General features: G+C 25.8%; 1 protein-coding gene across 2 annotated transcripts in view; it reads left to right on the forward strand.

The window, feature by feature from the left end:
* Cc2d2a (Coiled-coil and C2 domain containing 2A) overlaps positions 1 to 15,781 on the forward strand; it is a 42,754-nt gene extending 26,973 nt beyond the window's left edge. For both annotated transcript variants that reach the window (XM_043042149.3, XM_087164250.1), the window contains exons 26-35: positions 609 to 738; positions 3,058 to 3,253; positions 4,693 to 4,860; positions 6,890 to 7,090; positions 7,727 to 7,816; positions 9,530 to 9,781; positions 12,346 to 12,468; positions 13,431 to 13,594; positions 15,338 to 15,413; positions 15,501 to 15,781. In XM_043042149.3, coding sequence (XP_042898083.2) covers positions 609 to 738; positions 3,058 to 3,253; positions 4,693 to 4,860; positions 6,890 to 7,090; positions 7,727 to 7,816; positions 9,530 to 9,781; positions 12,346 to 12,468; positions 13,431 to 13,594; positions 15,338 to 15,413; positions 15,501 to 15,719 — 1,619 coding nt within the window. In that variant the 3' untranslated portion in view covers positions 15,720 to 15,781. The remainder of the gene's footprint in view (positions 1 to 608; positions 739 to 3,057; positions 3,254 to 4,692; positions 4,861 to 6,889; positions 7,091 to 7,726; positions 7,817 to 9,529; positions 9,782 to 12,345; positions 12,469 to 13,430; positions 13,595 to 15,337; positions 15,414 to 15,500) is intronic.
* Positions 15,782 to 22,595: the final 6,814 nt, after the last annotated feature.

Genomic DNA, 22,595 nt, shown 5'->3' on the forward strand with positions numbered 1-22,595 from the left:
ATACAGTGACCATTTTCTGTGCGCAAAGATTAGAGGGAGTCAAATTGGTCTGTCCGCTCATACATGTTTTTTGTATCATAGTGTTTATTTTATACCACTCTAAATGACAACATGTCTGTCATTTTGAAACCCGTTGACCATAGGACAAAACATTGTTCCTTGATTGTGTATGCATAAAGTATCCATATGTAGGACTTTTCTGTTCTACAGCATTTAAGTAAATGGGAATAGTGATGAATATTCATGCATTTTAATCACTCGAAGTATGGACTAGAATGTGTTTCCAAATGCACCCCATCCTTCTTAATTTTTCCAGAAACAAAAATTTCATACACTTTTTAATTTATCGCAGGCTATCTTGTTAATGTAGCCTACAGATGCATGACAAAATGTAAAATTGCTATTAATACATTTCATGTAATTATATATTTTGTTTTATTTAGTAGATTGTGTATAAATTGAATTTATTGGATTTTTTTTCTATTTTGAATTGGGGTGGTATTATGATTTAAAAAATACATATAATAATTTATGTAATAATTTATGTAGTACCGAGTATATTTTTTAAAATGCACTTAAAAATTTTGATCTTTGTAATGATTTTTTAGAGACTCCTTTTAATTTTGAAAGTCAAGTGCAGCCATTTGTGGAAGTAATGTTTCAAAGGATGGCAGTCAAAACAGGAATTGCTGATGGACCACATCCAACATGGAATCAAGAACTTGAACTTCCATTTCAGTATGTCATGAGATCAATTTTCAAAATAGGAAATATAATAAATGTGGAGATGGAAAATTTTCATTAATGCTACTTTGGGGGAATAACCAAGAGAAATCTTGGTATTCTTTTGTTCTTCAATATTACCCTAAAGTTTTCTTAGAATGAAGACAATCTTAAGTATTTTATCTGCATATAAGTCATTAAAAAAAACAACCCTTCTGTAGCAAATTAAAAAAAAATCTATTTCAAAAGTCATAGTAAACTGATTTGCACTGAATAAAAACTTTGATAATAGACGGTTTTGAGTTTACTGAAATTTCTCTAAAAATATTAAGTATGCCTTCAATAACTACAGAAACACAATAAGCTTTTTGTAATTATGTCTTAATAGATTAAACAAAAAGAAACACAATAGTCATAGAAAGTGGAAACTTTGGATTTGGAGATCACAATATTAAGCCAGGAAACAAAAACAGCATGGTTGAGTTTCTAGGAAATACATCTGATTCTGTTGCAGAATTTGATTTAACTAAAAATGAAAGCTTTTCATCTGCTGAAAATAAAGATAATTATTAATTTCAAACAATTTTAAATAATTCTGTATGTATTAAATAACAGACTAACACTTTCTTTTTTAAAAGAAATTTGTTTTTGTGAATATTTTTCTCAAATGTAACTTGCTTTAATATTTTTGAACTATTTGAACTCCATATTGAAAGAAATTATCATCAGTGCTGTTTTGGAAAATCTTTTGACAAGTGTGCTTCTCATTGTCACAACACAAAAATGATTCCATGAAACAATATGGAATTACTTAAAAAGAATATGGGTATTTGATAAATGAAACACATGGTGTATTTTATAACTAAAATGTTTAGATAAGTTTTAAAAAAATCATTACTATTATCTTTATTTTGAACATATGAATACAATAAGAATAACATGATATATATAAGAGTGGTATATTTGTAGTATACTCTAAGTATAAAATAATACTTTAATTATAAAATAATTACTTCAACAAATTATAAATTGTATTATTTGAAATTTAAATTTCAGTATTTTTATTATTTTTTAAATTTCTTTAATGTTCCACAAATTACAAATAGTATTAGTTTGAGTATAAATTATTTTATTTTATTATATTTTTTCAGTTAATAGATATTACTTGACACTTATATGACAGTAATATATGATATGATATTATGACTTACATGATATTATGACAGTAATAATTCCATCTTTGAATTCAAACATATTAATTAAAATAATGTTTATGAATAGTAGTTAACATAATTGAAAAGTTATATTTTAATATGATTCCACCCAAATAAACTAGTCTCATTGGACCTTGTGACGTTTATTTTTAAATACAGGCAAAAAGTCTGGAGCATTTATAGATTTCTATATAATTAATTGCATAAAATCAAGAAATAAGTTCTCTCAAAAACTGTATATTAAAATAAAAAAAAATAAAGAAACAGTTAATCATAAATTTCCATAATCAATCTTGAATAAAATAATAAAATATGACTGGTGCGCTTTAAAGTGTTCAATATGACTAATAATTTTTTGTTTTCAAATTTTTCTTGGGAATTATCAACTAGTTTTGTTTTGTTTATAAAACAAAATAATATAATAAAAATAATTAATGTAATAAAAGTAATTAATAAAAATCTAACTTTTTAACTATTATTAGTTCTAATTATAAATATTATATTAACAGTTAATATTTACTTGAATGATTAAATTGTTACTGTAATTTAAATTTCAAATAATTTAAAATTAATAAATTTATAAATTTTAAATAATTTAAAGTTAATAAATTTATAAATTTCAAATAATTATACCATAAATAAAATATAAAACTATATTTAATTCTATTTGCAAATTAAAAAAAATTATTACAAAAAAAGAAGAGAGAAAAAAAAAAGTTCCCTGCACAGTTCGAATTCCACGTGTCTTCTTATTAGACAAGTATTTTATTGCTAGGCTACTGCACCATTATTGAAGTGAAAATTTAATTAGTACATTCAAAGCTGTATTTTATTGGCTGGGAAACCTCTTGCATAGTTTAAGGTTGATAATAAGGATTTCATAGCTTTCTAATATAGCTTTCATTTTTCAAAATACTTTTTTAAAAATAAATCCTAAGTTTTGGCTCTTAGGAAATATTCATCATGGAAGTTTTTAAAATAATTCTGATATAAAACATTTTAACAATGTTGTTTTGCTAAAAAAATGTGTGATATTATTATGAGTTTATCTAATATTTACTTTTCAATGTTTCTATAATATCCTAAATGTAATAATTAAAAGAATTTTTTTCTTTTACAGAGCTCCAAATGATAATTACTTACCTGCAAATTTAGAAAGTGTGAAAGATGTTATTTATATAAATTTATTCGATGAAGTTACTGTTGATCTTTTAGAAAGCGAAAAAGAAAGAGCTAGTATTGTTTATGAGCGACTAGAAAGGAGGTGGCTGGGAAACTTGAAAATTCCATTTACAACATTATATTTAAATTCAAAGGTAATTGCTCAACAGCAATTTTCAATACTACTATAATAATTAATTTTAAATGATGAAATATTTTTGCAAAATTAAAGCAATTTTTTATTTATTTCAATGGTATGTAATTTTAGGTGTGAAATTCTTTCTCAAACCTAAAATTTTTCTTTTTTCAATAGTTTTCTGGTTTTTTGTGACCATTTTCCAAGGATGTTGGAAAATAACCACATCACTAACCAATCAAAATTTTTTATTGTGTAAAAATTAATGTATTGTTTTTAAAATATTCTTATTATGTCGTGTTATTTTCAAATTGTATTAATGCAGTAAAATGGAACTTAAGCTTCTTAAATTAAAAAAATGGAGGTCAGGGACTGGTAATTTGAATTTTTTAGTGTGGCTTATTAAGGAATAATTTACGTATTAATTTTTTCAAAGTTTCAAAGGTTATTAATCAAACTGAAGTTTATATGATCTGTTTTGCTATCTTAGTTTTTTACATTTAATACTTTTGTTTTTAAGTAATGGTTAATCTTATTTAATTTAAACTTTATATTACCGGCATTCTATTATGCTTACACAATTTAAATATCTTTAAAATATAATATTTTTGTCCCATTGATATATTCCAATTCTCTTGTTGAAAGTTTTAAAAAAATTCTGTGAATTAGTATAGTAAATATATGTTATACTTTTCCCTCCATAAAGAGGCATTTAAACGAAAGTGTTGTCAGTTAATAAATTTACTATGTGCACATGTTTTACAATTGCATTATTTTAATTTGCTTTTTCACTTTTTTTTTTAATTTTATGACTGCTTATATCTATGTTTACATGAGTTCTAGTCTAACATAATCCAAACTCTAAGATTTTATCAACTATATTTCAAGATTGTCAAGCTGTAATCGGGGAAAGGGGGATAATTGCTTTTAAATCCTTTTTCATCTACACCTAAAAGGAGGAATGAAAACATTAAATAAAGGAATGAAAAAACAATTGAAACTTGTCTTTCATTATTTGTCTTTGCTACAGGTGTTTAAAAACAACATCACATTATTAGGTTCGGTCAGATAATTTAAGAGTAGCCTGTAGATTCTAAATATTGTAGAAACTTATAACTCTTAATATTAGGTAGTCTTATCTTAACGTACTTGAAGTAATTTCTGACATCTGTTGATTCAAACATTTTGTATCATAAACTTGGAAGTCATACAGACTATACTGTTACTTTTATGGAATAATTTTTAGTTATATTTGCAATGTTTGGACTTGGACTATGCTTTAAGATCAAATAATTCGTTTTAATGAAAAAAATCTATTCAACATTATGTTTAAAACACTCATTTTGCTTAAAGCTGCAAAATTTTACTTTAGTTTTTGATTTAATTTATTATAAGAATTTTTTTTAATATTATGAGTTATATATGTTATTATAAGGAAATAAATAGTTTTTCTTTTAGATTGAGGGTACATTTCGACTTAATGTTCCTCAGGTTTTACTAAGCTATGAAAATGAGCCTAGGCCTTGGCTCACTGGCTTATCGAACTTGTCTGGTAATCATACTTACATATCTTTCTTCATGACTATAGAGCCTTGTTTGCAGTTACCTGAAATTTTCAGAGATCAGGTGATCCTTTTTCTTGTTCATTAGAATTATTTTTAAAAATCCAAAGATTAGAGAGTTACACTTTTATAATATTTTTCTTTTTACATACACATTTTATTAATTAATTATATAGAAAGTTTACTAGAAGTCCTGAATAACTTTAGATTTTAAGTTCCGATGAATGTGAACTTTGTGGTTGTAAAGATGTGCATAAGAAATGTTATTGTCCACATTAAGTTTGTTGTACAATATTATGGGCAAGCTTCCAGCAAAATCTTTTATTATTACTTTTGTGTGTGTTACAATTGTAGCGTTATATAAAGCATTGTAATAAAGTAACAAATTATTAATTTAAAAATAGATCATTTGGGAAAGTTTTTTAATCTTAGATTACAGATAAAAAAAAAGAAATGGAGAAAATAAAAAAATGGAAAAACAAAATACATTTATTGAACCCTCTACTATGGCAGTAACAGAAAATCATGCATTGTACTATTTTACAATAAACTTAAAAACATAATTCTCATTATTTTGACAATGGCTGTTGCATTAAGATGTAGTATATATTGACTGCTATTGTAAGTTAAGCATGTTTCTTCAGCTACTATTTAACCCCTTAGATACATCCTTAATAGTCATAATGAATCTGTAATCTATGAATTATATTTTATAATTTTTTTATAGTCTGATAATTTCAGAGAGGAGGAAATTATAATTTATACAAGTATTTTCTATTAATATGCATAAAGCCAATCATGAATATGTATGTGTGTAATTTCTTTCGTAAATATGTTAATTATTTTAAGCCTAACGTGCTGGATAAAACAGTGGTATCGCCCAAAACTGTTAATGCTGCACTGCTATTCATAGGTATAATACAGCATATTAATAAACTCGACACTTATTCTTTATTTGAATGCAAAATATCATTTATTTTTATTTGAGACACATTATTTGAGGCACATTATTATCAGTTTCCATGAATAACAATAAAAATAAATAAATAAGGAAGAGGATAAATGGTGCACCTATAATTATACCTAAATATTGTTTTTTTTGTTTTTGTTTCTGACTCTTTCTCTAGTTAGGGTAACCATGACGTCACTGTTATAGCTGTGGATCATTTTAGTTAGTGACCTCAATGAGTTTAGGTGACAAAGTTGCTTTTTTGACAACATTAAAAGTAGATGACATCTTTTATTTTCAATATAACTTATAAATTAGTAGTTAATCTAAAACTTAAAGTCTTATATTTTCAGGACAAGTAGTTTCATTTGAATGTTTTGTTAAAGGAAAAATAGGATATAGTTTTAAATGTTGAAAAAAACCATAATTTAGTCTGAAATTATTGTGATAAATACTCTAAACTACTTTAGTCTAAGCTATTGTGATAAATAGTGTGTGATATTGTGATAATAGATCTTAATCCAGTATTTATAAAAAAAAAACTGTGCCAATATACCACTTCTTTATGCGCATACTTTTCAAGGAAAGGTATAAACTTAATATTATAGCTTGTATCATTAAATATTTCGTAAAAATATATAATGATACAAGTTCTGAAGTGTAATGTATTAAAACCAGTTGCAGAAATTAAAATAACCACGTCTATTTTTTTTCATTGAAACATACTCCTCACTGTAAAAAACAAAAATATATTAGAAATGCTATTTTTGTATGGAAAATGAGAGTGCTTGGCAGAGATAAAAAGATATGTATTTTATTAATTTTTGACTTGTTAGTAATTTACCTCCTGACATGCTGTGGCTATTCTCTACAATCTGGCATTTTTGATCTCTTCATCTCTGTCTAACATTGTCACTATTTTTGCTAAAAATATCATTCTAACTCCATTTTAAGTTTCTTCTCAAAAAGTTCTCTTTATATTAAGTATGCTAAAAGGTTTTGAAGTATCCTGACTTATTTTTGTAAAAAAATTTACCATTCCTCTTTATGTCAATTGATGCATAGATTTTAAATTTTTGATTCTTTTCATTGTCTTTTTGAAAAACTTATAAAAACATGTTAATGAAATGTTTTGAATAAATAGTTTGATAGTGCAGAGCCTGAGAAAGTATTATTAGAAGTGGAAAAATGGCGTCAGTCTGTCATTCCTCGATATCCTGATCGTTTAATAAAGCTTATGTCTGTTGATCTCAGTGGAAAATGGATGTTTGTAACCAGATTCTTGAGATCGATCGCTCCTCCTGAAGAACTTTTAGGATATAATAAAGAGTCAATGGAAGCAATGGTAATGTTGAAGCACAGCTATTATTCATTTTCATGATTAGTTCTTTAGAAAGATTTTAAAAAATGTACTCCCTATAAAAAATTTATGTTTTGATATAATAGGTTTCATGATCAAGAGGAAGATATATAATTACTATATAAAGTTTAAGGTTTTATTATTCTTTTTCAGAATTTATAGCTCAACAAAACTTTAAATTTAGAAGGCTTAAAGATGCGGCCTTATTTGAATTGACGCCTAACGATGCTTAGGCATTGTTAAGAAAATATATCTACAATATCTTGACAAAATATGTAACTAATATTATTTTAACTAGTTTCAGTAGATAAATGTTTTAAAAACTAATATTGCTTCTGAAAAATATTGTTGTTTGAATTTTTCAACTAAAATTTCTGATTAACTTCTACAAAAGTAACATTATGGAAACCACTATTTTTCTATTCTATTATATTATAAACATATTATTGTATTTGATACAAATTGTAGTCCAAATTTTGTTAATGAAAGAAAAATTTAGAAACTATTCTTAAGAATACTGAATAGATAATAGTTTCTAATAATTAGAAACTATTTACTTTTATTGCAAATGATTTGTTTGCAAAAAATTGCTTTTAAAGAATTTTTTTCTGTCGTATGTAGGAAATGTTGGCTCGTTTTGTATCTTTAATTCCAACTGTTTCTGATAGTGTGACATTTCCTGGATTATGTGACATTTGGAGCACTTCTGAGGTAATTTCATTTAAATTTATTGTATGTATTTAGAAATGGATGTATAATAATTTATTTTAAAATAATTATATCATTCACGACACTAATGATGATTTATGCCACAATAACCATACATAAAATGTTGTATTTTTTGTATTTCAATCAAGCGAATAAATTTTTTTTCTTCTGAAAGACTAAAAATGCAATTTCTGTGTTTATATTAAATTCATCATTATAACATTCATGATGGATTGGTTTGGTGAGTGTTTTGAATTAGAATAAATACAGTGAATATTATAAATACAAATAAGAGAATTATTGTGCATCAGTTTTCTATTGTACCATAATATTTTCTATGTATATGCAATGTTCATCATAGCATTGTTTAATTATTTATTTTCTAATTTTTATCATTGTATCTATTACAATTCAGTGTTTTCATCACAGAAAAAAAATGGGTGAGAATTTCTCACCCTTTCTCAAAAACAGGGTGAGATTTCAAAAAGTTAAGTGAGATTTCTAAAAACTAAAAAAACACAAAAACTCTTGAAAAAAAAATCAGTTCTTTAATTATAATACATTTTTAACGTCTTCTATTTTTTAAAGCATTGAATATTTTTGGTGCATCATCGTAGAAGATTTTGCCTTTACAAGGTATTTGTCCATCTTACATAAGTGCATAAAACATTTGAACGTCTTACATGAAGAAACCTTACCTACGGTAAACAAGAGGTTGCAGAGAAATGTGTTCTGAAAAAGGTTCCGTGGTTGTGTTCTGTAGTTCGAAAAGGTTATGAACAGTACTGGTAAATAGGGAAGCTAGATAATGGGGCAGATGTTGAAAATAATTAAGGATCCAGGAAGAAAAGTGAAACAGATTTCATTCTAAATGGCGTAATTCGAAGCCTTTTCCAAAATGCGAGAAATTCGCGAGTTTTGAAATTGATTTATAGAATGCGCGAATTTCTCGCGGTAATAATTTTTTAATGTGAGAAAAGGAAAAAATATGCGAGATTCTCGCGTTCTCGCGCTGTAGTGAAAACACTGCAATTTTTACTCCATTTGCCACATATGCCTATTATGGTTTTAGTGACTGGTTAAGATTAAAATTTATGAGAGCTTATATGATTTCGTTTTAATAGTGTAATTTCAAAGCATCTTTCGGTAGCATACAGAAGAATTTAATCTATTTTTAACTTTTGTTATACAGAAGGATATATATATATATATATATATATATATATATATATATATATATATATATATATATATATATATATATATATATATATATATATATATATATATATATATATGTATATATATATATATATATATAGTTGTAGTGCTATATATATAACATCAGATTTATTAAAAGGGATGTATGTGATGAGTATGTCCCCTTTAACAATTAGAAATCTCTAAAATCCTCCTCTATGTTTATGGTTAAATTAAGAAAATGTTCATCTAAGTTAAAAAACAAAGTAATAATTGTGCAGACATTTAGTAGACAGAAGAAATTTCTATTAGAACTCTAAAGAATTACTGTAACTTCCAAAATGAAATGACTGTAATACGCATAGGTTTCTTATTTCTTCCACATTTTACTCTACCCATGGTTTTATAAAAACTTGTGCTTTGCATTATTTGAAACGTACGAAAAAACTATTCCGGAAATATTTCAAAAAAATATTTCATTGATTTAAAAAATAAGTGATGTATTTTTCTTTGCAGCAATTTTTGCAAATGATGACTGGCGATGAGGAAGAACATGCCATCTTATTGTGTAACTATTTTCTTCACCTTGGAAAGAAGGCCATGCTTCTTCTGGGCTCTGGTATACCTGAAGGGCCGACAGCATATGTTGTAATGTGGGAATCATCTGTTAATATCTTAGTGTGGAATGCTACTACCGGAGATTATTTCAACATTCGTGACAACCACAGCCCTCTACAGAGTGTTGGATGCTTAATCAGTACTGATAACGTAAAATCATCTTTAAATCATTTCAAAACATTTTAAACTAATGATTGAAGAGTTCAGTAGATGAAGGTTCCAAATAACATTTTTGAAAAAATTGAGATTCTTCTGGGAACGATCTTATTTTAGATTTATTTAATTATACAAAAATAATTTATTTTGCCAAGTCTTAAAATTTTGTATCATTTTTAATCTCAGAGGGTAATGTACTGAGTGGAAATATTTGAATGTTTTTAGTTAAAGTGGAAGATGGTTTCAAAAGCATTATTCAACAAATAACTTATTTTTTGGCTTAAAGTGCTAGCAGTTTAAATAAGTGTTAAGAATACATAGAATTTGTCAGATTAAAGTTTGCAAATAGGAAATAGAGGCAGGATATAATCTTTATTTCTTACTGTCAACACATGAACTTAGAACCTTCATCAAATGAACTCTTCAATCAATCTTTTAATGTCTAAAAAGCACTGGAAGGCTAATTGTTAATTTATTTAATGTCTCAAGGTAAATTTATTTATTTAATGTCTTAAAGAAAATCAATTAAAATTTTTTTGAGTTAAGTTTTATGCAAAATTTAAACATATACTAACCTTGAGACAACTATAGCCACTTCAAGGAACATTTTCGTAAAATGAACAATTAGTTCAATGCTAGTGTAAATAAAGCCACATAAACCATTAGTAATTTTTATTTTTAAAATTTTTTTTTTATTAAAAAATTATTAAGTTAATCAAAAAATAACCCTTAAAAATATCAAATAGATTTTCTATTTTGTAATGAAAAGGAGAAAGTTAAATCTGTTTTATAAACATTCTATAAAAAATAATTTTTTAATAGTAATCGATTTTAATAAACATTAAACCAACTAATTGAGTTAACCCATGGTTCGTTGGCACTACAAAAAAATCAGGAATCTGCGAATTCTTACATATTCTCATATATATCTCTTTTTGGATTCATATCTTGATCAACACTCTTGATCTAAGACAAAGACACGAAAGTGAATGTCACACTTAAAAGTAGTTTGAAATAGTATATGCTTTTATTTGAGATGTAGGTTAGTATACATTTGAATGCATTTAGGTTTGTTTTGTTCAAAAGTAACTTTTGGCACATTCTTGATTTTGGCATAATGCAGATGCATATTGTTGTCAATTCAATAGTATTTAAGTACTATAAATAAATTATTAAATAATTAATAATCACTAAAATGCACATCATTTATTATAAAATGAAAATGATCTGAGAAAAAGAGTGTTGTGAAATTTTTTAAATCTGTGTGTTTGGCATGAGAATAACTTTTAAAATAGTTACTGGGATATTAATAATTCCACTGATAGATTAATTTTTTTCGTATTTAGCTGAGTTGAGTACATATATAATGTTTCAAACTGCCTTTCTGATATGAAAAAGTTGATTACAATTAATTTATTCAATCATTTCAAATAACTTTGCCCAATTTTAAACTACTTGGACGCTCGAGGCTAGACAAGTGTTTTTAAGGGTTATGGAGATAAAACAGGCTCAGCATTTTAGAGAATTCATTGGACTCAGGCTTAAGATAAACTTTTCTCATACTTTCAAGCTGAACAATTATGCATAAATTCGTTTGTTCAGTTATAACACTTTAAGAAAAATTATTAACCCTTTGACACCGATGTCCTTGTTACATATAAATTTTTATGGTGCTCTAATTACAAGTGGAAATATATTTTGCTATTTTTTAATCATTAAAAACAGTCCAATAGTTACTTTAAAATAAATCTGGAATTGTATTACATTTGTACTAAAGTATAGAATCCAAGAAAGTAGTTCGAAATCCCCCCCCCCTTCAAATTGAAAAAGATATCAATAACTGATTTTGTTAATTAAAGAAATTTCAATGATGAATAACTGTTTCTCATGTATCTAAATAGTTGCACATTTGAAAAATTATTGTTTGGAAAATTTTACTTTTGATACAGAAAAAGACACCAGCATTTAATGCTGTATTTCATAACTATTAATTATTAAAATGCTAAATATTATATTTTTTACTTATTTTGACCTAAATTAATGCAAAATAATGAAAAAAATATGAAAAATACGTTCAATAAAAATTCGGAAAGGAGTTAAAGGAATTTTTTTTTTAATCTGTAAATAAGTAACCTCCATGATGTTATATGTATATTTGGTTTTTTCTTCAAGTTTTTGGTTTTTAATCTTCGTGAATTTAGGTCTTAATCACTCATATCAAAGCTCGAATTTGAGCAAAAAAATAATTTTTTTTTAATCTCAGGATTGGATGGGCTTTGATTTAAAGTCTTTGGTTTTGAACGTCAAAATGTGAGCCTGGACACATCTCTTACAGTTAAAAAAATGACTTTGACGCTACCATATTTTAAATTCAGTAATTAGAAGAGGAACATGTTTCCTTTTGAAATGTAGTTAATCTTTACATAAGGCATGAAGGCAATTTTGCGCAGTTATTTCTAGCATAAATCATTAATATGTTATAATTAAGTTTAGAATTTTATTATGTAATGTTACTTTTTCAAATATGCTTAAAAAGGTTGCTTTTCATGTTTAAATAGGTATGGGCCAATATTCAGAAAAACAACCATCCTTCTAGAATAAATTTTGATGTAAATAAGACAAGCGACTGGAAGCCATTTTTCAGCAGGAGTTTTCCCAACCCTGGGTTAAGAAGCATACAGGTAAAAATTAATGTATTTTACAAGTTTATTATTGTTAATGTAACAAAAGATCAATAATTGCTATTTATAAAAATATAGCAAATGTATCTTTAGGCCTACATTTTTTTCTTGTTTTTCCCCCCGCCGAATGAATTATCAGATTATTATTAAGAACGCATAATTAGTTAACAGGGAAAACATTTTTCTTTCTAGTAATTGCTAAGTACTCAGATTAAAAATGGGCAAATCAGCTTGTGGCAGAAGCAGCTAATATGTAGGATAGCCCAGAAATATTGTGTTGTGAAATAACTTTTAAATAGATTATAGAATATAGGGTTCTAATTTATGAAAATGATTTATGAATTTATGAAATTTTTCAAAATTTTTTTTCTCTTGAAAGATTGCAGAATTTAAATTTCAATGTGATTTCCAAAAAAAAAAAAAGAGAAAGAAAAAGAATAAATGCCACTGTGAAAAATATTCATTATAAATCAATAAAAATGATAAAAACCATGATTTTCAAATAAAAATCTGAGATATAGATTTATAAAGTTAATAAAAAGTTATATAAAGTTTTTTTATATCTAATATTAAGGTGTCATATTTTAGCACACTGAAAAGCATGTTTTTTGCAACAAGTACATTATAGAAACGATACATCTTTATTCTATGTTGGCTTTCTTCAGAAATGTAACAAAATTGTGTTTGTTCCATGATTCTGAAAAGATTAAGAACCACTGACTTAAAGTTATAGATTAAAATTTTAAAAACGCATGTATAAAAGATTACGTTTGTCAACAAGTAAAAAGATATGTTTAAAACTTTCTCTGTAAGATTATTTTGCAGTCTTTATTAATCACACAATTCAGTGTTCCGTCATGATAAATTTTTCAAGAACTTAAGTTGAACTATAGGTAGATATTTTTAAATGCGTGCAACATGTTTTCATTAGAATTTAAAATATTTAATTTTTTATACTCTAGCCAACAGCCTTAGCTTACACACCTGCAGATATTGAAGCATCCCAGATTCTTCAAGATTCTTTACAAAATATCTTAAAAGAGAGTATTGAAAAATGGAGACAGAAAAGTACAACTGTAATATGGAATAGTAACTGCAACAAAATTTTGTATAAAATTCTAACAAGGTAAGAGCTAATTATGAATTAAAACATTTTTATTATTGATAGAATGCTAATAAGTAGTAAATCATTTATGTATAGTGCACATAATAATAATAATAAAAAAACAAATCCGGAATAACTTTTGATTTGTTGATTAGATTTTCCTGTGCTCTAAATCTCTCTTCATGATTTAAGACACCCCTTTAAAATATGCTATTTGTTTTAACCTTGAATAAAGTTACAAAATCGAATAAAAAGGTGTCTCAAACATGTAGCAACAAATATTTAGGAGAGGCAGGGCAGATGATAAGGATTGACAATTGTGTAACAACCCAAAAACTGGAAAAAGATTTTTGCAACATTAGAAAATCTTAAGGGACACAAGGGAATGATTAATTAAAAACTTTATTAAACATTCTGAATATTAATGAAGAGATTATTAGTTTCTTATGTTACGATAAGTGCCAGATGCCAGTTGAGTACTGATTACCTGACACTTCTTTGATTACAACAGCATAGATGATTCTTGACACAAGATTTATTGCTTATCATACGCCACAGAAACATTAAAAGGTTCAATGAACTGGATAAGTGTACAGAGCACCTAGAAGCACTGAGGTGCAATAGTATTTAAGAAGCGAGATGCAAATCAACAGTGAATTACATTTCTAGTCAACCCTACCTTCCCTAAATGCTTGTTGCAACTTTTTTGTGACCAGGCTAAAAAATATTATTTCACTAGTTTAGCAAGATGCGTTTAGGGGAATATCTTAGATGCAAAAAGATTTTAGAATAAATAATTATAAAAATTTATTTGTCCTGAAAACAATTCATACAAAAAAAGTTTATTTGCTTAAATAATAAATTTAGTACATAAACTTGCATTATTGCTTAATAGTTGAAAGTTGATATAAATTTTTTAAAAAATTGGAATTTAAAGACATATTATTATTAATAAAAATATGAGTTTTTAAATTCTTTCTTATGAATCATGCAATCTATTTAGATTATGGCGAGTAAAATATTTATGAATGTCTATAAATAAACAAAAAATAAGTATGCTTTGGATAATTATTTTGAATGAATAATTGGGCACGCAATATTATATGCTAAATTACAAAGTTGTTTAATAGCTGAAATTTTAAATAAATTGTTTGAATAATTCAAATTTAGAAAAAGCTTTATATTATGTATTAATAAAAATTTTATTTTAAAATAATTTGATTAGAACTATTAAATCAATTTTAGATTTTAGCATGTTAAATTATGCAGTTAAATATGATGTAAAAGTTAACAAAATTATATTCTAAAAATTAAACATTAAAAATTAACCAAGTATATAATTCTAAATTTGTGTGCAAGAATACTTGATTCCTGTTACGTCAGAACTGTAAAGAAAGCAAAAACTAATAATATATAATTTCTTTTCAATATATTTGTTTTAGTGTTATGTCTAGCTTTGCATTAATTTCATATTAGTTTATAAAATAAAATAAATTTTTTTAAAAATGTGCAAATTGGTCGTATTTGCTTATTTCTCTCTCATTTGAATAGAAAACAAAAATGAAAACATACAAAAAAATTCTTAATGAAAAAATACATATATAATTTAGAATCTGTTTTGTAGTTACTACTTTTTGCAAACTAAAAAAAAAATCAAATTTAAACGAAGAATTTTTTTTTTTAAATATTACAATTTAGTTTTAAACATACATTTAAATTATTAATAATTTAAATTTATTGTTAAATTTTTTATTTTCTTTATAGGCTTGAAAGAAACTTCGGAAGAACTGCCAGTGATGACTCTTTACAAGAATTGGAACAGCTTTTAAAAATGTATAAGGTAATTATAAATCTAAGTTAACTTATTGAGATCTTTGCACTTAAAGTGAATTACTCATACCTAATAGTCGTTTTGTTGGTCTTTTAGATTGATGGTTTTCCTCTGTCAATGCCTTACACAGATTTGGATGATGTTGTGGAAACTGTTTTTGCAACAGGTGTTCATCTCAATGAGGACCAAAGAGCAGAATTTTCAGTCGCTGTTTATATTCATGCATATCCTAGTTCTGTATTGGCTGTGTGGGTCTATGTTGCTGTATTAGTTCCACATAAAACTCTACATGAAGAATCAGTGACATCTGATTAAAATTTGTAAGCAGTACTATTAGTTGTAACATCAACGATATATACTGGAAGAGTGAAATATTATTTTTAGAGATTATTTATTTTCAGATCCTACACTAGCGGCTGCTTACAGCAGAAGAAATATGCACAGTGCGCCAAAAAAAAAAAAAGAACCATCCCGAATAACTTTTGATTTAATGATCAGATCATATTCTGGGACTCAATATTAATGGTTCGAGGGGGTGACCTCAAATATGCTAATTAATAAGTGCAAACGATATATTTAGTTATGAAATCAGATACAAAAACGTACTTTCTCAGAATAAACATACCTCTTTTTTTTTTATGGATTCTGATTTTTGACCCCCCAAAATATAGGGGATTGCCACAATCTTTGAAATATGGTCCTGATGGTTTGGATTCCATAATGTTATTTTTACTTTTTGTGCCATATTCCCAGAACTTTTTCAGCGAATTGAAAAATTTTTGCACACAGTTATATAATTCACTTATCCAAAAATAATTCTGTACAGAAAATAAACTTTAGTAAATATTTATTATTTTACTTAATAATAGTCAAAAAAATTTTGGATTGTAAGGTATGCAATTTTTTACATCATTAAAGTATGTAAATTTACATGGCAAAATTTGAGTGAAATCGGTCGAATAGTTCCTGAGAAATCAAATTTTAAAGAAGTAATTTATTTAAAATTCAATTTACTCAAATTTTGTATTTTGCCATGTAAAATTGCACACTTAAAATTATGTAAAAATTTGTTCACCTTACAATTTAAAATTTTTTCGACTATCATAAAAGATAATAATAAATATTTACTAATTTTTTGTTGTTGTATGGAATTATCTTTGGATAACCCAGAATTGGTCTTATAGTTTTGCTAGTCATGTAAAAGTTTAATTAATGCTGTGAGAATACAGAAAAGAAATATTTATGTGTTTTACTTAGGAAAGTGTATTTCCTAATTAATACACATATAAAATAAACCGATCCGAGTCCTACCGATCCTCTTCGTGCCTCATAAGGCCACAAGTGCCTCTTATGCATTAAGTTTTGCTTTGCACAGATCTTAGGGCATGTGCCTTTGCCAAGTAAGTCTTGGCCGTCCTCTTTTTATTTTCTACAGTGAGTTTTTAATAAGGTGATAATTAAAAAAATTTATTGATAAAGTACTCCAGATTCAAAATGTATAAATACTTTTTGTTTTTAGGCACTAACAAATATCGTTAGGAATTGTGGAACTCATATATTTGTTATTCAGTTCCATGTTCTGTAATGATATTTAGCCTTTTGTTTGTTTAATATAATGCTGCTTGATTTTCATTTGTTTGGGTGCATAATATTGATTACTTTAGCATCGTACAGGTGCCTTCAGCTCTCTTGCTGTTAAAATCAACACTCATTCTAACATATGGATTAAAACAGGTGTCTCCAAATTATGGTATGCCTACATCCCCAATCTGCCCATGAAGCAGGCTTGACATGCAAGGTATCTGACTTGCTCGAGTTAATTTTTATTCAGTTCTAAAATTTACAACATGTGTTAATCTACTAACACAATAATTAGTCAAAAGAAAACTGATGAGTATAATGAAACTGAAAATTTTAACAGTAATTATGATTAGGGATATAACGAATATTTGGCCCTTTTGCGGAATAATTCAGCTGACCAAATATTTTTGGCAAAATATTCCGCTAAGTATTTTTTGGAAAAGTGTTTTTCGACTAAGTTCTTTTTTGGGGAGGAATTTAAATAAATTTAATCAAGAATGATCTAAAATCATGTATTTTTTGTTCGTACACATATTTAAGTTCTAAAACTTGTTTATTTCTGTTCTGAAAGACAAATGGAAAAGCGAAACTTGAAACTAGATTACTTTATACTGAACCATAAGTTTCGTACTGCTGATTTTTTAAAATTACAATCAGGCAAGTCTATTTCCTACTTTTTTCAACGCTTTCGTTTCCTTTTCAAGAATTATTATTATTATTTTTTTGTTTGTTGCGTCTCAAAATTTAAAGTTTCATTTCAGAACTAAGAATAATTTATTTTGTGTTTCTCTTTTTTTATTAACTTTTCTTTTCATCAGCGTTTTTATTATAACAGCATTTTTTAAAGAACATTTCTAATGAACGTTCATCTTTTATGGTCACTTTTTTCTAAAAATACGGCAATGTGAAAAATCTAAATTAACATTTTAATTTTTGTTTGAAAAGTAAGAAAATTTTATATTTTGGCTTCTATCTAGCTTTTTCTTTTTTTAAACTTTTTATTATGACGTGATAATTAAGGTTAGACTTTATCTTCATTTTTTCTTGAAAATACACAAGCTTATTGGAAAACTGAGATGTTTAGCTTCAAAAATTAGGATAGATTTTTATTTTCCCCCGATTTGCTTTTGTGTATAATCTTTTTTTTATGGATGTTTTTATGATAGCACTGCATTTTTAAAAGCGTTTTTGATAGACTATAATTTTTTATGGAAAATATTATTAGCATTAAAGTTTTGTTTTAATAATTAAGAGGGCATTTTTTTAAAGTTCCATTCTTTTTTCAACTCTATAACTCATCTTTTACTAGGGGTTATTCAATTTCTTTTTCCTTTACCTTATACTAATAATGTACTGAAGTTTTGATTATTTTTCAATAATGACTTATTTATATATGTAACTATTTATACTTATTTATATATCTATAAATAATCATTAATAATATTCATTAATGATTTTTTTAAAAATGTTGCTATTTGGCCGCTGAATATTTGGTATTCGGCCAAATCACTATTGCTATTCGTTACATCCCTAATTGGGATATTTATCTTAAACTTACAATAACTGTCATAATCTTGTATCCCATACCATTGATATCGAAATCATACAATTACATTTTAAAACTACATTATGTTGGTAAGATGAGTTAACTTGTGGGAAAATATTATACCCGGAAAGAGGCTGGAGAATCCCCCCCCCCAATTTAATAGTCTCAAAACCATGAAAATTGGGTTATTCTTAATCTCCCAAAGATAATGCTTTTGCTAGGTCTTGTTTAAGTATTTAATGCCACTCTTAGACTAAAAAATTTGGAGTCCCCAGTTTCAATAGGTCAGCTTTGTAATGAATTTTTTGAAGCTTAACATGAACTCTGCCTTTTTTTGGCCTGTGACACCTTATTGTACTTCAATGCATTAGTGAAATATTCACCTAAAACACACCAATTCATCTGTAATTTGAAGAGGTCATTTGCTTCTATCTGTGATTGAAATTGTAATTCAAATCTTCTCCATAAAAGTGACTCAAAAAAAAAAGTAAAATTTTATAAGCATGTAGAGGAATTTCTAACTAATTAAATATAAAAGGCAACATTCATATTAAACAAAGTTCAACTTCTTGTACTTTGAGATCAGTATTTGGTCTATAAGTAATTCAATTCACTTATTTCACTTCACTTATTTTCATCACTCAATTTCACTTATTTTCATGACAATTTGATAGTAACTAATAGAAATAAGCTTATTTTTAATTCTGTCACTTTTTTAGAGGAGATATATGTTTCTTTTAATGCCAATTGCTGCAATATATTTTTGACAATTCTTTTAGATTAAAGAAATTATTTCATTGCATAATAGTATAATTTCATACTACAATAGTTGATTTATTATGAAATACTTTTAAAAAGTGACATATTGTGAGTGTACATGAGTTCATATTGTAAAATATTTTTGTAAATAAAATAATTTAAAGATATTTTTGTTTGAAAAGATTTAAAAGAAAAAAGACATTTTCTTTATTTTGGAAAATAATGAACTATTTAAGAAAAAGTTTTATGGCAGAAGAGACAGCCAGGATCAATTATTGTACTTGTTTTTGGATTTTACATGATGAATTGAAGTATTGATATTTGCAAATAATGTTTTTTCTTTTTAAAGAAAGACAGACATCGTATTGCTCAATTTTAATATAAAATTTAAAACTCAGCAACAATAACAATTCTATTTGAAGTGAAAGAGCAAAAAGTAAATACTGAAAACTACTGAAATATTTAATTAATTATAAAAATGCAATAAAATTTTATGTTTATCTTTCGACACCCTGTAACTTGAAAAATTAATTTCTTGATACATAATAAAATATGTAGAAAAATTTAAAAAAAAAAAAAAAACAATTTTAAAGGAATTTCTTACATTTTCCAATGAAAAATAACATAAAATAATTTAATACAGATTTGGATTGGCTATAATAAATTAAATGTTCATCAATACATTTTGAAACTTAAGACTAAGTAGAAAAAAAAGTATACATACATATAATTGTTCCCTATAATATCTGTAAAGATGTCTAATAATTTTTTTTTTGTAAAACAATCTAAATGATTAAAATCAGATAACTACTTATTTCTTGTTAATTGATTTCCTATAAAACAAGTTTAATACAAAAAGTTACAATTTTACAAAAAATTAAAATCCTACAAAATATTCTTTCGAAATTTTTTTTTTTAATTTCACTGGTTAAAACTTTAAGAATTTGAAATTCAATTATTAATTTCAAGAGATTAGAAAAGTGTAAAAGGTCATCAATTTAACTTTATATTAAATTTACCTCATAAATCAATCTTCAATCAGCGAATGATGAATATTTTTTAAGTATACTTTGATTATCCTTATAAAATAGCCAGTATTTAAAATATTCAAATTTGGCAAACGCATCAGCATTGCACATTTAACTTTTTGTTAATTTATTTATACTGTTTTTTTTTAACGTTTATTTTTAGAAGAGTTAGATGCAAATATTTTTTTTTTTTTCAAATCATAAACTCTAAAATGCAGTATTAGAACTGAAGAAAACTTATTTTATAAGTTACAATAAGCTCAATATTAAATAAATAAGCTACAAATTACTGTGTAATCAATACCATATTTTCTTTACAATTGGAAGCTAATTTTTTAATTTCTTCAGTATACAACTAGTCAAAATGTGATAATTTATATGTTTAAATTAACTACTATATAAATATATAGGCTAAAACGAAATTTGCACACACACAGCAAATTTAAGTAAAGTTGTTTTTAAAGAGTCATAAATAATATAAGTAGAGAAAGGCATTATTGTATCTGTTGAAAGCCAAAACCAATAAGATAAATAGTTTAACACAGAAACATATGAACAACATTCATAGGACAGACATTTACGAATAATTAAAATTTATACACATTATAAATAACACATACAGAATATAAATAATACAATAAATATATAAAGCTAGATGGTAAAGCTTTTGCACTGGGTGAATAGAACTGTTTCCAACAGTGGAAAAAGTAATATGGAAATATACACAGTATTAATACATAGTATTTTGCTTGCAATGCATAGCTTTCCCCTATCGGGAAAGTTAAAATTTATACATATATTGCTCAAACACAGGTTGAATATCTAATAATTTTCAAAATCAAAACCAAGAAGAAATATAACCAAACATTTCAGCACTCATAACTATATATATCACATTCCAATAAAATGCTAAATGCTTTATTTGAAAATTAAATTTTTGTAGGTCTAAAATAATTTTAATAGGCTCTAAAACTAATTTAGGCAAGAATATATATTCAGTATTGGAAAAATAATTTTCAAGCTAAGTTAATTTCTTTATCCCAAAAGATTAAAATAATACATATCACATATACATGAAAACAAATACATAAAAAATATAGTGTGTTCTCACTGCATTAACATACATCAATTGGTGGGCCATGTTAAACTATCAAAATTGTCAGATTCCTAAGAAAAAGCATACATGGGATAAACTGTGGAGTACAAAATAGACCAGGAAGCAAACAAACAAGAATTTTAAACCACTGACTGTTTTGCATGCAAAAAGTTCTATTTTAACTCGCAGTTTTCTCCGCATAGCAAAACCGGTTTCTCCATGTTATTAGATAGGGAAGTAGTGTATTGTGGAGAAACATTCTCCCAATTTCGTCCATTTACTAAACCGCCAGTGGGTTAATAAACTATAGTTTGTAAATCATTATATTTATTAAGAAGTGATTATTTGTAAAACATTACATTTACTAAAGTAAGATTGAATAATGCATTCAACAATTATAGCCTAATACTAAAAGTTGACTTAAAATTGGAGATTATTACAGATGCTGGATTGGCATAACGCTAAATTATATAATCCCAAAGTAAAGGATTCAAGAACAAATTAGAATAAATTCAGTTCTTTAAACTGCCCATCATTGTAAAAAGAAAATAAAGTTTTAGACATATTAGTCATTACAAAAAAGTTTAATGCAAAAAAGAGCTAATAACAGTAAAAAAAAAAAAAAAAAAAAAAAAAAAAAAAAAAAAAAACAATTTATAAATCATTTAAATATACCATCTTATGAACATTAAGGGCATATTAATGAAATAGTAAAAGAACAAATAACAAAAGTATATAGATATATTTTTGCAATAAATTAAAACACTGGGAAAGTAAGTAAAAAGATCACAGAAATCACCAAAAATATAAAATAATCTTTTACAGATTTCTATCCATAAAGTGGTATATAATGTAATAATATATACAAAATAAAAAAAAATAAAGTTTTTACCACCGAGAAATAAAAAGTGCAAACTATCACTTGCAATTAATTATTATTAACATACAAACATAAGGAGCATTCAAAATATAATGAGCCAATATTCAGCATTAGACACCATGTATGACACAATACTAACAAAGTGACAGCTTTCATTATGATGCTAACCAATCATCATTTAAAAATTAATAAAAAAGGAGTATCTGTATTAAATGGCTACATAAAAAACTAAACAGTGTAATTCAAGCTTAACTATTAAGCTATAAACTAAGTAATTATTATGCTTCTAGAGATTGATTGG

Source organism: Parasteatoda tepidariorum, chromosome 1, assembly GCF_982258835.1.
Source record: "Parasteatoda tepidariorum strain Cologne lab strain chromosome 1, Ptep-v5.0, whole genome shotgun sequence".
In the NCBI taxonomy this organism is placed as follows: domain Eukaryota; kingdom Metazoa; phylum Arthropoda; class Arachnida; order Araneae; family Theridiidae; genus Parasteatoda; species Parasteatoda tepidariorum.